This window comes from Myotis daubentonii, chromosome 5 (genome assembly GCF_963259705.1).
Source record: "Myotis daubentonii chromosome 5, mMyoDau2.1, whole genome shotgun sequence".
Lineage (NCBI taxonomy): Eukaryota > Metazoa > Chordata > Mammalia > Chiroptera > Vespertilionidae > Myotis > Myotis daubentonii.
This window is the reverse complement of record NC_081844.1, coordinates 13,247,965-13,264,386: the sequence shown is the minus strand read 5'-3', so window position 1 is coordinate 13,264,386 and position 16,422 is coordinate 13,247,965. Positions and strand designations below refer to the sequence as shown.

Below are 16,422 nucleotides of genomic sequence, written 5' to 3'. Positions count from 1 at the left end.
GCTTCAAGTCTTATTTTGTTGGTCAGTTCATTAGATTCCACAAATAAGTGAGATCATGTGATAATTCTTTCTCAGATGAACTTATTTCACTTACATAATAGTCTCCATGTCCGTCCATGCTGTCCCAAAGGGTAAGAGATCCTTCTTTTTTACAGCTGCATTGTATTCCATTGTGTTAATGTCCACAGCTGGTTTACTCATTCATCTATTGGTGGGCACTTGGGCTGTTTCTAAATCTTAGCTATTATAAACAATGCTGCTGTGAACATAGGGGTGCATATATTCTTTCTGATTGGTGTTTTGGGGTTTTTAGGTTATATTCCAAGAAGTGCAATCTCTGGGTCAAACAGAAGTTCCATTTTTAAGTTTTTGAGGAAATTCCCTACTATTTTTCATAGTGGCTGCACCATCTGCATTCCCATCAGCAGTGAACTAGTGTTCTTTTCTCCATGTCCTCACAAGCATTTGTTGTTACTGATTTTTTTATTATAGCCATTTTGACCAGGTGTGAGGTGATAGCTCATTGTGGTTTTAATTTGCATGTCTGTTAATTAGTGACTTTGAGCATCTTTTCATATGTTGCTTGGCCATTTGTATGTCTTTGGAGAAATGTCTATTCAGGCCCTCTGCCGGTTCTTTAATGGGATTGTTTGTCTTCTTTTTTTGGGTTGTATGATACTTCATGTGTTTAGGATATTAACCCTTTATTAGATGGATCTTTGGCAAATACGTTCTCCCATATGATGGGTTCCCTTTTCATTTTTATTTTCTTTTGCTGTGCAGAAGCTTTTTATTTTGGTGTAGTCCCATTTGTTTATTTTTTCCTTTGTTTCTCTTGCCCTAGGAGATGTATTGGCAAAAATTCTGTTATGTGAGATGTCTGAGATTTTACTGCCTGTTTTTTTCTAATATTTTTATGTTTTCATGCCTTACATTTAAGTCTTTTACCCATTTTGTGTTTATTCTTGTATATGGTGTAAGGTGGTGGTCTATTTTTATTTTTTTTTACATTTCCAGTTTTCTCAACACCATTTTTTGAAAAGACTGTCTTTACTTCACTGTGTATTCTTGCCTCCTTTGTCAGATATTAATTGACCGTAATGGTGTGGGTCAATTTCTGGGGTTTCTGTTCTGAACCATTTGTCTATATGCCTCTTTTTGTCCCAGTACCAGGCTGTTTTGATTATAATGGCTTTGTAGTATAGTTTCATATCTGGTATTGTAATCCCTCCAACTTTGTTCTTCTTTCCCAAGATTGCTATGGCCATTTGGGGTCTTTTATGGTTCTCTATACATTTTTGGAGTATTTGTTCTAGTTATGTGAAGTATGCCATTGGTATTTTAATAGGGCTTGTGTTGAATCTGTAGATTGCTTTGGTTAGTATAGACATTTTAGTGATGTTAATTCTTCCAACCCATGAACATGGTATATGTTTCAATTTGTTTGTATCTTCCTCTATTTCTTTTTTCAATGTCCTATAGTTTTCCAAATACAGGTCTTTTACCTCTTTGGTTAAGTTCATTTCTAGGTATCTTATCTTTTTGTTGCAATGGTAAATGGGATTGTCTTTTTAGTTTCTCTTTCTGGAATTCATTACTGCTGTATAAAAATGCCATCAATTTCTAGATGTTGATTTTGTATCTTTCTACCTTGCCGAATTCATTTATTAAGCCTAGTGGTTTCCTGATGAAGTCTCTAGGATTTTCTATGTACAATATCATGTCATCTATGAATAATGACAGTTTTATGCTCTCCTTTCCAATTTGGATGCCTTTTATCTCTTCTTGTCTGATTGCTGTGGCTAGGACTTCTACAATTAAGTTGAATAAGAGTGGGGAAAGTGGACATCCTTGTCTTGTTCTTGTTTTAAGGGAAACTCTTTTAGTTTTTGCCCATTGAGTAATAATGTTGGCTGTAGGTTTGTCATACATGGCATTTATTATGTTGAGGTATGATCCCTCTAGGCCCACTTTACTAAGAGAATTTTTATTTAAAAAGGTTGCTGGATTTTGTTGAATGTTTTTTCTGCATCTATTGATAGGATCATGTGATTTTTATTTATTTTTTGCCAGTTACATATTTATCGAAAGATAATCCCCTGGCTTTAAATAGTTATGTACATACAAATATGAACAAACTTAAAAAAAATACAAACCCTTGGATTATAAGGGAGCTAGATCATGTGATTTTTATCTTTCATTTTGTTTATATGCTGTATCATCACATTTATTGATTTGCAAATATTGTACCAGCTTTTCATCCCCAGAATTGATCATGCTGTATGATCATTTTAATATATTGCTGGATCTGATTTGCTAATATTTTGTTGAGGATTTTAGCATCTGTGTGCATCAGGAATATTGGCCTGTAATTTCTTTCTTGTAGTGTCTTTGCCTGGTTTTGGAATTAGGGTAATACTGACTTCATAAAAAGAGCTTGGAAGTATTCAAGCTTGAATTTTTTGGAATAGTTTGAGGAGGATAGGTGTTAGTTATTCGTTCAATGTTTGGTAAAATTCTCCTGTAAATCCATCCGGGCCAGGACTTTTGTTTGTTGCGAGTTTTTTAATGACTGCTTAAATTTCATTAGTTGTTATTGGCCTACTCAGATTTTCTGATTCTTCCGGTTGAGTTTTGGAAGATTGTATGTTTCTAGGAATTTGTCCATTTTGTCCAGGTTGTCCAGTTTGTTGGCATATAGTTGTTCATAGTATTTGCTTACAATCTTTTGTATTTCTGTGGTGTCTGTTTTTATATTGCCTCTTTCATTTCTGATTTTATTTTGTTTCTTGATTTTATTTTGATTCTTGATGAGTCTGGGTTCATCAGTCCTGTTTATCTTTTCAAAGAACCAGCACTTGGATTCATTGATCTTTTGTACTGTTCTTTTTAGTTTCTATATCATTTCTTCTCTGATCATTCTTCTGCTTCCTCTGGGCTTTTCTTGCTGTTGTCTTTCTAATTCATTTAGTTGTAGGGTTAGATAGCTTATTAGTGCTTTTTCTTATTTCTTGAGGTAGGTCTGTAATGCTATGAACTTCCCTCTCATGACTGGTTTCACTGTGTCCCATAGTATCGGTTGGTTGGTTGTTCATTTTCATTTTTTTCCAGGAAGTTTATTTTTTAAAAAATATTTTTATTGATATCAATAAATTTTATTGATTTTTTTTTTTTTTTTTTTTTTTTTTTTTACAGAGAGGAAGGGAGAGGGATAGACAGTAGAAACATCAATGAGAGAGAAACATCGATCAGCTGCCTCCTGCACACCCCCTACTGGGGATGTGCCCACAACCAAGGTATATGCCCTTGACCGGAATTGAACCTGGGACTCTTCAGTCCGCAGGCCGACGATCCATCCACTGAGCCAAACTGGTTACGGCTCCAGGAAGTTTTTAATTTCTTGCTTGATCTCATTGGTAACCCATTCATTGTTTAGTAACATTCTCTTTAGTCTCTGTATTTCAGTGTTTTTGAGTTGTGGTTTTTTTTATTTTATTTTTTTAAAATATATTTTATTGATTTTTTACAGAGAGGAAGGGAGAGAGATAGAGAGTTAGAAACATCGATGAGAGAGAAACATTGATCAGCTGCCTCCTGCACATCTCCTACTGGGGATGTGCCCGCAACCCAGGTACATGCCCTTGACCGGAATCGAACCCGGGACCTTTCAGTCCGCAGGCCGACACTCTATCCACTGAGCCAGACCAGTTGTTTTTTTTTTTTGTTTTTTTTTAATATAGTTGATTTCTAACTTTATGCCATTGTGATCTGAGAAGATGCTTGGTATTGTGTCAGTCTTCTTGAATTTGTATAGTCTTGTTTTGTATCCTTACATGTAGCCTGTTTTTGAGAATGTTCCATGTGTACTTGAGAAGAATGTATGTTCTCTTGCTTTGGGGTGGAATGTTCTGTAAATATCAGTTAGATCCATCTGATGTAGGGTGCCTCTGTTTCCTTGTTGATTTTTTTGTCTGGGAGATCTATCCAGTGATGTCAATGGGGTGTTAAAGTCCCCTACTATCACTGTATTGCTGTCCATCTCTCCTTTAAAGTCCATCAAGAAGTTGTTTTTTTAAAAAATATATTTGGGTGCTCCTATATTGGGTATGTTTGTGTTTACAAGGGTTATATTTTCTTGGTGAATCATTTCCTTTAATGTTATGTAGTTATGGCCTTCGTTTTGAAGTCTATTTTGTCTGATACGAGTACCTCAGCTTTTTTTCCTTTGCCATTTGCATGGAATATTTTTGTCCATCCCTTCACTCTTAGTCTGTATCTTTTGTTCTGAGGTGGGTCTCTTGTAGACAGCATATGTGTGGGTCATGTTTTCTTATCTGTTCAGTCAGCCTATGTCTTTTGACTGGAGCATTTAATCCACTTACATTTAAGGTTATTGTTGATAGGTATTTATTGTCATTTTTATTTTCTTTCTTTTTTTAATTTTTTATTAAATCTTTATTGTTCAGATTATTACATTTGTTCCCCCCCCCCCATAACTCCCCTCCTTCCAGTTCCCACCCCACCCTTCGCCCTCACTCCCCACCCACTGTCCTCATGCATAGGTGCACTATTTTTGTCCAGTCTCTTCCTGCATCTCCCACACCCCTTTCCCCCCCCCCAAGAATAGTCAGTCCATTCCCTTTCTATGTCCCTGATTCTATTATAATGAACAGTTCATTCTGTTTATCAGATTATTTATTCACTTGATTCTTAGATTCACTTGTTGATAGATGCATATTTGTTGTTCATAATTTTTATCTTTACCTTTTTCTTCTTCTTCCTCTTCTTAAAGGATACCTTTCAGCATTTCATATAATACTGGTTTGGTGGTGATGAACTCCTTTAGCTTTACCTTATCTGTGAAGCTCTTTATCTGACCTTCAATTCTGAATGATAGCTTTGCTGGATAAAGTAATCTTGGTTGTAGGTTCTTGGCATTCATCACTTTGAATATTTCTTGCCACTCCCTTCTGGCCTGCAAAGTTTCTGTTGAGAAATCAGCTGACAGTCGTATGGGTACTCCCTTGTAGGTAACGACTGTCTTTCTCTTGCTGCTTTTAAGATTTTCTCTTTGTCTTTTGCTCTTGGCATTTTAATTATGATGTGTCTTGGTGTGGTCCTCTTTGGATTCCTTTTGTTTGGGGTTCTCTGCGCTTCCTGGACTTATAAGTCTATTTCTTTCACCAAGTAGAGTAAGTTTTCTGTCATTATTTCTTCAAATAGGTTTTCAATATCTTGCTCTCTCTCATCTTCTGGCACCCCTATAATTCTGATGTTGGTACACTTGAAGCTGTCCCAGAGGCTCCTTACACTATCTTCGTATTTTCGGATTCTGTTTTCATTTTGCTTTTCCAGTTGGGTGTTTTTTGCTTCTTCGCATTTCAAATCTTTGACTTGATTCTTGCACTCCTCTGGTCTGCTGTTAGGAGTCTGTATAGTGTTCTTTATTTCAGTCAGTGTATGCTTAATTTCTAGTTGGTTCTTTATCATAACATCGAGGGTCTCATTAGATTTCTTGTAGATCTCATTAAGTTTATCGGCAGCTTCTATACAGTTCTTGAGAGACCTTAAAAGTGTGGTTCTGAACTCTATATCTTCCATTGACAATTTTGTCCTGTTTCTTTGTCTCCGCATTTTTTATGCTTTCTTGGTACACCCCCAAGTGGTCTTTGTGCGCAGTATGGGTGGTGGCGATCCTTGGCGCCTAGCCACTGCCGCTTCCCGCAGCCTCACAAGGGGGACTTTGGAAACCCTTCAAGATGGAGCTCTCTCCAAGCTGGAGCTGTGCCCAGGGAGTGGCTGTGGCAATATTAGAGGCTTCTTGTGGTGGTAGTGCATGGGGTGCTGTAGGTTTCCTCTGAAGGCGCGCTGGGCCTTGCCCTTGCCACTGTCCGCTTAGTCTGGGTAGTATCTGGGGTGGGGTACGTGGGTTCCGCCTGGGTGGGGGCCGGACTGGGCTCCTAGCTGGCGCTGTTTCCCGCAGCCGCCTTTCAAGGAGAACCTTGGAAACCCTTCAAGGTGGCATGGTCTCCACGCGTCTGGGAGTGGCTGTGATGGTAGCAGGGGCTCCTTGAAGTAGAGCCCAAACAGGCCGCCCTTGAGACTCCCTGCGAGCTCACCCACAACCACACCCACCCACCCACGCACGCGAGCACACACCGGCACACTCACCCTTACTCACACTCTCCCTCACTTAGGTCATGCCGGCCACCATGTTGAAATCTCCTCTTGTTACCTTTTAAACTATACTTTATTGCACCTTTTTTAAAACTTTACTCTAGGGATTGCGACATACATCCTTAACTTTCCACAACATCCTTGGAGTTACTATACAATTTGATGTAAAATGTAGAAATTTTGCACACTGCATAGATCTATTTTCTGTGTACCTGCTCATGTTTTTTTATGGTTCTTTACACTATTGATGTCATTTGTATTACATTTCTATTCATTTTAAACCCCACAAGATATTTTTTTTCCTTCAAGCAATCGTGTATTTGAGGGGGGGAAATAGTCTTTTATAGTTAGCCACCTGGACACAATTTCTGGTACTCTTCATTCCTTCCTGAACTTCTAAGTTTCCTTCTGATACTGTTTCCCTTCAGCCTGAAAAAGAACTTTCTTTAGCATTTTTTATAGCACACATCTGCTCTGACTTCTTAATTTTAATCATATGATGGATGGGTGAGACATAGAGCTGGGTTATATGTGCTTGTTAACTTGGTGAAATTAGATGCTGTTGCCTTCAGCATTTCATACCAATATTCTTGCTTTACTCTCATAGGACTTTGTCTTAGGATAAAATGTAAGAGGTGTGGGTGGTCATTAAAAACCATCATCATACCAAATATCTTCCTGTACAACAGGAGCCAACATAGCCCATTTTAACACCTCACTAGGCCCTAAACAGAAATACTATACAAGACAGAGAAAGAAATCAACCACAGATGTGGGGCCTCGATTAAAAGAGCTTACTGCTGATGGCAGTGTTTTAAACTGGTTATTTGGTGGCACCCAAGAGGTTATTATATTTCAGACAATACAGCTTTAGGAAGAGTAAAGAGATCTTGTAAAGTGAGTTAAAATATACTTAGTTCAGGGAGAGCTTGAAAAGGAGAGAGCCCTCAAGATACCTCCATTATCTCCCTTGCCCTTTTTACCTTGTCCTTTTTACCCCTCTAGCCAGAAATCCAGCCTGCCTACTCTGTTCCTCACAGATATACCTGGGCAAGTTAAATCACAGGCCATTTTCCATAAAAGGAGTTGACCAGTCGTCTATCAGTTTGATTTTCACAAAGCACACTGGGGCTAGAAAAAAAGACCCTGGCCAGCAGATAGCTCAGTTGGTTAGAGTGTGGTCCCAATACATCAAGGTAGTGGGTTGGACGGGTCAGGGTACATACAAGAAACAGCCAATGAATGCATACATAAGTGGAACAACAAAGTAATGTTTCTCTCTCTCTAAAAAATCAATAAAAATTTTGTTTTAAAAAAAAAAAGAAGTGGCTTTTTGGTTCCGTAATCAGCTCCTTGACCAAGAATGCCTCAATCTTTGGTGTGGACAGATGAAGGACCACTGTGTGCAGATTATCTTCTGACTACATTCAACCAAATGCCAGAATCCAAGGCAAAGGGAGGTTTTTATAAAGTGCAAAGCAAATGAAAGCAGCCTCACTGCTTTCTGTAGACAAGAGGCAATTCTACATTGTGACTGTAGTGCAGCAAGAAGCTATAACAAAGGAAAATGAGGGGTGATGAGACAGATGCACCTTACAGTATTTTGGGGGTAAAACCATTCATTTGGTTGCAGCATTGGTTAGAAGATGTCAGCTTCTAATACATCTGAAGACATCAGTCAGAGTCACATATATTGGCAACATAAAAGCCAGGAAGCCATGTAAAAATAGGAAGAATGATAAAGTTGTGAGACCTCAGGATTCATCCAGTTGAGCAAATCAGAACTATATGAACAAGTGTCAGTTTCACAATCTAGCTCCTGAGTGGAAGAGCTGGGTAGCTCATAAATGCCTTTCTTTTTGATGTGCTTTGACCCTTAATCTATTTTTACCCTCTGGCCACTGGCTTTGGTAAGACCCATTACAATGATATGGTGTTTTAGCACTTCCAGTTAAGTGTTCAGAGCCAATGATTTACTTAGTCCTAAATAATAATATCTTCATGTGGAGTTGTTTATTCAGAAACTATTTTTTATTTTTTTTGCATAACATGCCAGTGATACTCACCAGTCCATGGGTGAAGCAATCCTATATAATAAGAGCGTAGTATGCAAATTATCCCCTTGACTGGGAGTTCATCCGGGAGTTCGACCAGGGGGTGGGGCTGGCTGGGGGAAGGGAGGGAGGCCCCAGTGGTGGCAGGTGGCGGGAGGGGGTGGGGGGAGAAGGAGGGTACCTGGCCGGCAGCTGCTAGGGACCCTAACACTGCATGAATTTTGTGCACTGGGCCTCTAGTATTTGAATTAATGGTCTATGTAGTATCCACAGATAAAGATAAAATGATAGATTGTTGGGAGCCGGTCCATCCTTGCTGTTTCAAGGGACCTGGCATATATGGCATACTGTTCTTAATATGTTTGCTCACCTTCTTGGCACTATGTGTTTTAACCAAGGTCACCTCTCTGAGAAAGGTTGTTTCCCCAGGTAGGGATTTTCCCCTGAAGTTAGGGAGGGAATAAAACCCCTTAACTAAGTGCCTGGCGGGTAATTAATCACTTTAACTATGAACAATCATGCTTAAGCTACATAATCTTTACTCCCTGGAATGGAGATAAGAAACGCCCTAACCTTTGGAATAGAGATTGATAGGATTGGAATCAACTGGTATAAATACAGATGTAACAAGACAACAACACACAGAACCTAGACAGAACCTAGACACAGAACCTACACAGAACCTAGAGACAGAAGAACTTCGCTGGAGAGAACATGGCAAAAGATCCTGGACAGAAACTGGAGACAGAACCTAGAGACAGAACTTAGCGAGAGAATATGGCAAAAGATCCTGGACAGAAACTGGCAACAGAACCTAGAGAGAGAACCTGGCTGAAGAACCTAGAGACAGAACCTGGCTATAGAACCTGGATAGAACATGGCAAGAGAACCTGACTAGAACCTGGTGACTGAACCTGGCTGGAGAACCTAGCAAGAGAACATGGACACAGAACCTGGCTGGAGATCCTAACCAGAACTTGGCTGGAGATTGTGGCTAGAGATCCTGGCAAGGCTGCTGATCAACTGAACGCTGTCTCCGTGACATTCCTTCTTCGCCGACTCCGTCCACACCTTTGGGGACCCCTGGACCTGCTGAGGTTGGACCCCAGCAATAGATTTTTAAAAATGTAGTGAATTAGTATCTGCCCACTGAGACATTTAACTTCTTGATATTGTTGACACAAGAAACATCCAAACCATTTAAGTTTAGGAATCTCCTTATTCATGTTGCTGTATAAGCTCTATCGGAAGAATATGCCTGTCTTCCTACTGATCAGCTTCTAGCACAGTGCCTCTGGAGCCTTCAACAGTGACTCTGTGGTTAACATTCCCTTCCTTTTGCTCCTGTGACAATGATGTCCTCTGTTGTTTTTTCACTCATGACTAATTGGGTTTTTCCCTCCAGTTTAATTCCATTTTCTTTATTTCATAAAAATTTGGTTTTAGATCACCAGGTTATTATAAAAGGATATAAGTCAGGAACAGCATACGTAGAAGGGCTCGGAGCTTCCATGACCTCCCCAAGTGCTCCACTCTTTCTCAGTCTCCACTGTTCACCAACCCAAAGCTCCTCATCCCATTCTTTATTGATCCAGCTCCAAACAGTCCTTTGTAACCAGTAGCCTTCTCATTGCTATCCCAGATGTCATTCTCAATATACTCCTCTCCTTGAGGTCTCACAGGCATTACAGGCAGAGCTGGCCTGCCCTCCCGTGAGAAGTGGTTCCTTCATTGGGCATTAAGACATCATCCTCTCGTGTCTTCCACTATATCGCGGATCATTTCTTTATGTATTTTTCTTGTTTCTCCTCTTTCATTTAAATGCCAATGCTTGGATTTTTTTTTGCTCTCTAAACTCACTCCTTAGGTGATTGCAGACATTCTCATAACATTAAATACATTTAGGGTGCTTCTTCAAAATTTAACTATCTGTCCTTGGCCTCTTTCCAGAACACTAAAGTGCCCAACTGCCTTGCCTGATCTCCACATGGATGCCTAATAAACATCTCAGACTTAATGTACTTAATAGGTCTTGATTGTTTTTTCTTCCTCCAGCCTGCTCATCTCTATTTTCTTCATCTCAGTAAACGATACTACCATTCACCCAATTGCTTATGCCAAAAACTTTGACATTTCCCTTTTTCAAGTTCAACTTCCAGCCCCACTAACAAATGCTGTTTGACCTTCAGCATATTTGTAATGTCTAGCCACTTCTCACCTCCTAACTGCTATCATTTCATATCAAGCTACCATCTCCTCTTGCCTAGAAATCTTAATTTCCCTATTTCTATCATCGTCCCAACCTTTTCTTAGAGTCTTCTACACAGTAGCCAGGGTGCTCCTTTTAAAATGCAAGCCACACTATGTCATTCCCATTTCTTAAAATCTTTAATTGGCTTCCCAACATACTTAGAATAGTTTCTAGTATCCTTTCTATCAGAACTAACCTGACCTAGTCCCTTCGCTCTGAGCTTATTTCTTAGCTCTTCTTGTTCACTCTGTTCCAGTCATACTGGGCTTGCCCCTCCCTGTAATGTGCCAAATACATTCCTATCTCAGGTCTTTGCACTTGGCTTTGAGCATGTGATGCTTCTCCCTAGGTCTGTGCAGGGCTCACTTTCACTTTATTCACATGCCTGCCCAGGAAGCTGTCCCTGTACACCCCAAAACAGCAACACCCTCCTCCCACCTTATCACACCCTATCCCATATCTCAACATTATTTTCCTTAATGCATGCGTTACTACTTATTATATATACTCTTTAACTTTTTCCTTCGAGGTAACTATAGATTCACATGCACTTACAAGAAATAATCTAAAGATATACAGTATACCTTTCCTTTACCCCCCCCTCCCCCCAGCACATCTACATAGCTGTGATGCAATGGCACAACAAGAAATTGACACTGATACAATTCACTGATTTTTTTTTTCAGATTTTACCAGTTTTACATGCATTCCTTTGTATGTATATTCAGTTCCATGTAATTTTATCATGTGTAGGCTCATGACCATACTATAGTCAGTATATAAAACAGATTAATCACAGGGATCCCTCATGTTACACTTTATAGGCATGGCTACCTGCTTCCTTCCACCCCTCTGTTACTGTATTTTATTTTTGTCCATTTGTCCTTTGAAGAAGGTATGAGGGTATTGTATGTTTTGTTCTTCACTGCCTCTAGAGTGTCTGTCCTATCAGAAATGCATAATACATATTTGTTAAATGTTGATCATAAGGCAGTGCTTTCTTGTGAGAAAGAATTCGCAGTGGGGAGCTTTGGTTTGTTTGAGGGCACACATAGTATGTTAGTTGTTTTTACTTTATAACCTTTCTCCTCAGCATTCCGTCCTCTCCCTCCTACCAGACTTACATGCTGAAATGCCTCTGGCTCCAGCAGTAAAATTGTCTATTATTCATGGCTTAGCTCAGGTTAGTTTTATGGTACAGGACATAGGTGTCACGAGTACAGGCACTAACAGTTAATAGCTGGTTCGTGGATACCTGCTTAGATTTCCATGGGAGCCAAAACTCCTTATTACCTTTACCCTCAGTAGTTAGGTTGGAATTAAAAGCTGTGACTAGTGCCACTTCTCTGTCTTCTTTTTCTGTTTTCAAATGATATCCCAGATATCAATCCCTAAGCAGGATCAGTTGGGGTTAAATTTTTTCATAGCATGCAAAATGCATGTTTTTGGTGTAGAACAAAAAGGATCCAGGTGTCTTCCACCTCTCATGCTTACATGTTTCCTTTGAAGGAATCAAGGTTGCTGACCGAGTAGAGGACAAAGGATCAGGTGATGCTGTTCCACTTGACAAATTAACAGGCACAGCTCCCGAAGTGGGGCCACTGGTTACTCCGCTGTGCGAGAGGGACATCCCGCCCTCCGAGACCTCTGCACTCCGTTCTGTGCTGAAGAAACCTGTGAAGCTGTGTGTAGAAAGCCTGCAGGTGAGTGTGAAGCTGCATTTCCTAAAGCAAATGGAGTGAAAAGTCATTTAGGTCAAAGCAATACCTCTGAAATGCTAACTGTCATACTGGTTGAAAAGGAAAGGTCTTGCCCTGTTTACCCCCCTCCTTTTAATCACTTATAGCACTGGGCAGTTTATTTGTTTTTGTTCTTTCTTAAATGGACTCATATGGAATATAGCATATAGAATTTAATATAGGTAGACTGTATTTTATAAGAGTTTCATAGTTCTTAATGTGGGAGTTTATTATTTCCATCCAAACTATTTGGTCTTAGAGATACCTCTTTTACAGGCATGCACCTTTCTCAGCCCAGTATGCACGAGAAAAGAATAGGTTGAAGGGAACTAGCTGGCATTTATTGAGTACTTTCTCGACTTCTGGCATGTATCATGTACATGTAACCTCAGTCCTCTAAGAAAGGTTTTAGCCCCATTTTACATAAACTGAGGCTTGAGGTTAAATGAACCCAGACGAACGTGATGTTGGCATCCATGATGGACTGTCCATGCTGTGAGAGGATAAGAGGATTGGTCTGGAGTCAAAGTGTCTCCTGTCAAATCCAGACTCGGGGGTTTCAGAGCTGGGTACATTACTTAGCCTTTTTGTACTCAGGTGTTTTATCTATAAAAAGGATAATACTAGAAACTACCTTACAGGATAAACTGAGCATTAAGTGGGATAATAATGTAAAATTAGCACCAGTGCCTGGCAAATGAGAGGTACAGTTTTGTGTTTTTCCAACCTGTAGGCATTTTAACATACAATAATTATGTCTACAAACTGTTTCTACAGCTATAATGAACTAGATTACCTTCTATCTACATGGATAGATGTTCAATGATCATTTAAAATGTTTTAACAATTTTCCTGGTTAAGAGCTGATTTAGGCCTCTGTAATAGCACTGCTCATTCATATTTTGTATTATCAAAGAGACTTAACTATCTTAATTGATTGTATAACTTTTATTGGTTAACAGTGTTACATAGCAAACATCAAGCTGCCCAAAATTGGGAGGTTTCTACAGTTGAAGTTTTTTGCTAACTTTTATGATTTTAATTAAAAGTAAGTCTAAAAGTTAACATGAACTTCGTTTTATGAGTTCCCTTAATTCACAAATATTGATCTGGGCATTTTCCTGGTTAGGAAAATGAAATGACTTAGGACACAGTTGGTCAAGGAGGCTTGTTTGGGGCAGGATAGTTTTTTAGAGGTGGTGCTGCTGTTGGAATGGGTGTGCTGGAGAAAAAGACTAGTTGCAGAGAACAAGGGCTGGTCGGGTTTGGGTGAGACTGGACAAGCAGATGGTGATTTGGATGACAATTACCCAGCCCCCCAGCTCTGGCTCTCCTGCTCTGCTCCAGGGCCTCCTTGTGCTTAGACTTGTCCCATCTTGTTCTTCAGCGTTCATACTGTCCCGTCCTCACCCACTTGCCTGCTCTATAATCTTCCTTTGGAAAAGCACATTGGGACAAATACTGTCCTTTTTCCTTATTTCTAACTCAAGAAGATACTAATGCAGATAGGAGATTTATACACTTACAGAAGGTGTGGTTCCCATCTTTAAAAGACAGAGTACCCTAGTATATCACTTACCATTCCTTCTTTTCCTGTTTTAGTGCAATTCTTATACCTCAGGCCATTAAGTCTGCCTCATCTGATACCATGTGTAGTACACTGTCAAATCTGGCCACTCACAGTTTGCTTAACTTCGCTTGCCAGATCAAAAATGAAGGAATGAATTTAGCCCAAGTTACAGATTTCCATTCTTTGATTTTGGCCTAAAATACTATTTACTAAAGTTATATCTAGGCAACCTATTTTTTCTTTGTGGCTAATATTATGATGGTTTAGCCAGAACAATTATGAAAATAAAGGTGGTCTGCAATACTATAGTTTCTACTCCTGACAGCAAAAAATTCAGTTGCTATTCTGAGTGACTGTGCATGTTTATGTAAAACTCACTGATGTTCATTTTGTTTAGGAACACTGTGACAACCTCTGTGATAATGGGACTCATCCAAACTTAATCTCAACTCTTGGAAACTGTTGCAAAGAACAAAAAGCAGGTAAGAAATTTATGTTTATTTTGAAGCCCAAGGATATCATTGTCTTGTTATAAAAAATCTGATAGAAGGTATGGTATTATGAAGGACCTGCTAATGCGCCTTGATGCTTCTGAAATTATATGGAACTGAAGGACAGTTGGGAGAGATGGAATCTCTTTGGAGGGTCTAAGAATTGATCCATCCATTTCATCGATCCATTTTTGCATGATGGTGAAACTTGATATTCCAATTTTGTAAAGTTCTAAGATATTCATGCAAAATTTACTTTAAAATCTATTTCTGTATCCCAAAAAACCAGAAACACCAGTCAGAAAGGATATATGCACCCCTATGTTCATAGCAGCACAATTCACCATAGCTAAGATCTGGAAACAGCCTAAGTGCCCATCTGTAGATGAATGGATTAGAAAACTGGTACATCTACACGATGGAATACTATGCTGCTGTAAAAAAGAAGGAACTCTTACCATTTGCAACAGCATGGATGGAACTGGAGAGCATTATGCTAAGTGAAATAAGCCAGTCAATGAAGGAAAAATACCACATGATGTCACTCATTTCTGGATAATAAAGACCATTATAAACTTATGAACAAAAATAGATACAGAGGCAGAGCTGCCTCGAACAGACTGTCAAACTACAACAGGAAGGCCGGGGAGGGTGGGAGGGCAGGAGGGGGGTGGGTAAGAGCTCAACTGAAGGACTTGTATGCATGCATATAAGCATAACTAATGGACATAAGACACTGGGGGGTAGGGGAGGCCAGGGGATTGTCAAGGGCGGGGGGGGAAAAAAAGGAGACATATGTAATACTCTTTGTAATACTTTAAGCAATAAAAAAAAAAATCTATTTCTGTAATTTAATTAGAAATACTGCTTATCTTTTTCATTTTGAAGTTTTTCTCTACAAATTGTTATACAAAGAATAACAGAATCTAAGATTATAGGATACACCTTTTAGATAAGAAAATAAGCTTACTTTTTTAATACATTTCTATTTATTGTTTATAGAAGGTCAAGAAAACTATAAGGTACCAGCCTCTATAAATATGAGGAAGAGGAAGAGAGTTACTTTTGGAGAGGACCTAAGCCCTGAAGTATTTGATGAATCTTTGCCAGCAAATACTCCATTGCGTAAAGGCGAAACACCTGTTCGTAAAAAGGATTTAAGTACTGTCAGTCCCTTGCCACTTGAGCAATCACCAGTTCCCTCGCAGTTGCCTCAACCAAATTTTGATGACAAGGGGGAAAATCTTGTAAGTGTGAAAAATGTGGAACAAAGTTGTTTATATTTTTATCACACCTCACCTATTTTGCATGAGCAGTAATTATGCTTTGAATCATGAAATGGACTAAATGATGTGTCATAGTAAAAATTAATATATTTTTCTAGGTAGGTTATTACCAGATTTCTCCTATTAAAGGCAGTACAGTGGGGCCGTGACTTACGAGTTTAATTCGTTTGGAGACCGAGCTCGTTAAGGGGCTCGTTAAGGAGCTCGTTAACTCAAATTACGCTATCAACTCAATGCAAAAAATCAGTGGAGAGACAGCTGGTATCTCAAAAAACTCGTTAGTTGGGACACTCGTAAGTCAAGGCCCCACTGTACTTCTGTGACTCATTGTACATTGCATATTTAATAGAACCTAAGTGCTATGGATTATATGATATTTTATGTGTCATTAAGAAAAAATGCTGAAAGTTAAACTGTGACACACCATCATCTGTATGATGTGCAGTGGTCCCCTACCCCCAAACTGTGGTTTCAATTACCCATGGGCAACTACAGTATGAAATGTTAAATGGAAAATTCCAGATTTCAACAATTCATAAGTTTAAATTGCATGCCATTCTGAGTACCTCATTTCATCTCATCACATAGGCATTGCATCATCTCACATCATTACGGGAAGAGAGAGGGGTGAGTACAGTACAGTAAGATATTTTGAGAGAGACCACATTTATATAACTTTTATTGCAGTGTATTATTATAACTGTCATATTATTAGTTGTTATTGTTAATCTCTCACTATGCCTAATTTATAAATTAAACTTTAACATAGCATATGTAGTGTTCAGTATTACCCTGCGGTTTCAGGCATCCAGTGGGGGTCTTTGAACCTAATCCCTCTGTGGACAAGGGGGACT

At 39.2% G+C, this 16,422-nt stretch overlaps 1 protein-coding gene across 1 annotated transcript in view; it reads left to right on the top strand.

Moving 5' to 3' along the window:
* The window catches only part of CDCA2 (cell division cycle associated 2), a 71,149-nt gene that overhangs the window by 21,124 nt on the left and 33,603 nt on the right, over positions 1-16,422 (top strand). The window contains 3 exon segments of the mRNA XM_059695952.1: positions 11,992-12,185; positions 14,189-14,273; positions 15,285-15,529. Coding sequence (XP_059551935.1) covers positions 11,992-12,185; positions 14,189-14,273; positions 15,285-15,529 — 524 coding nt within the window.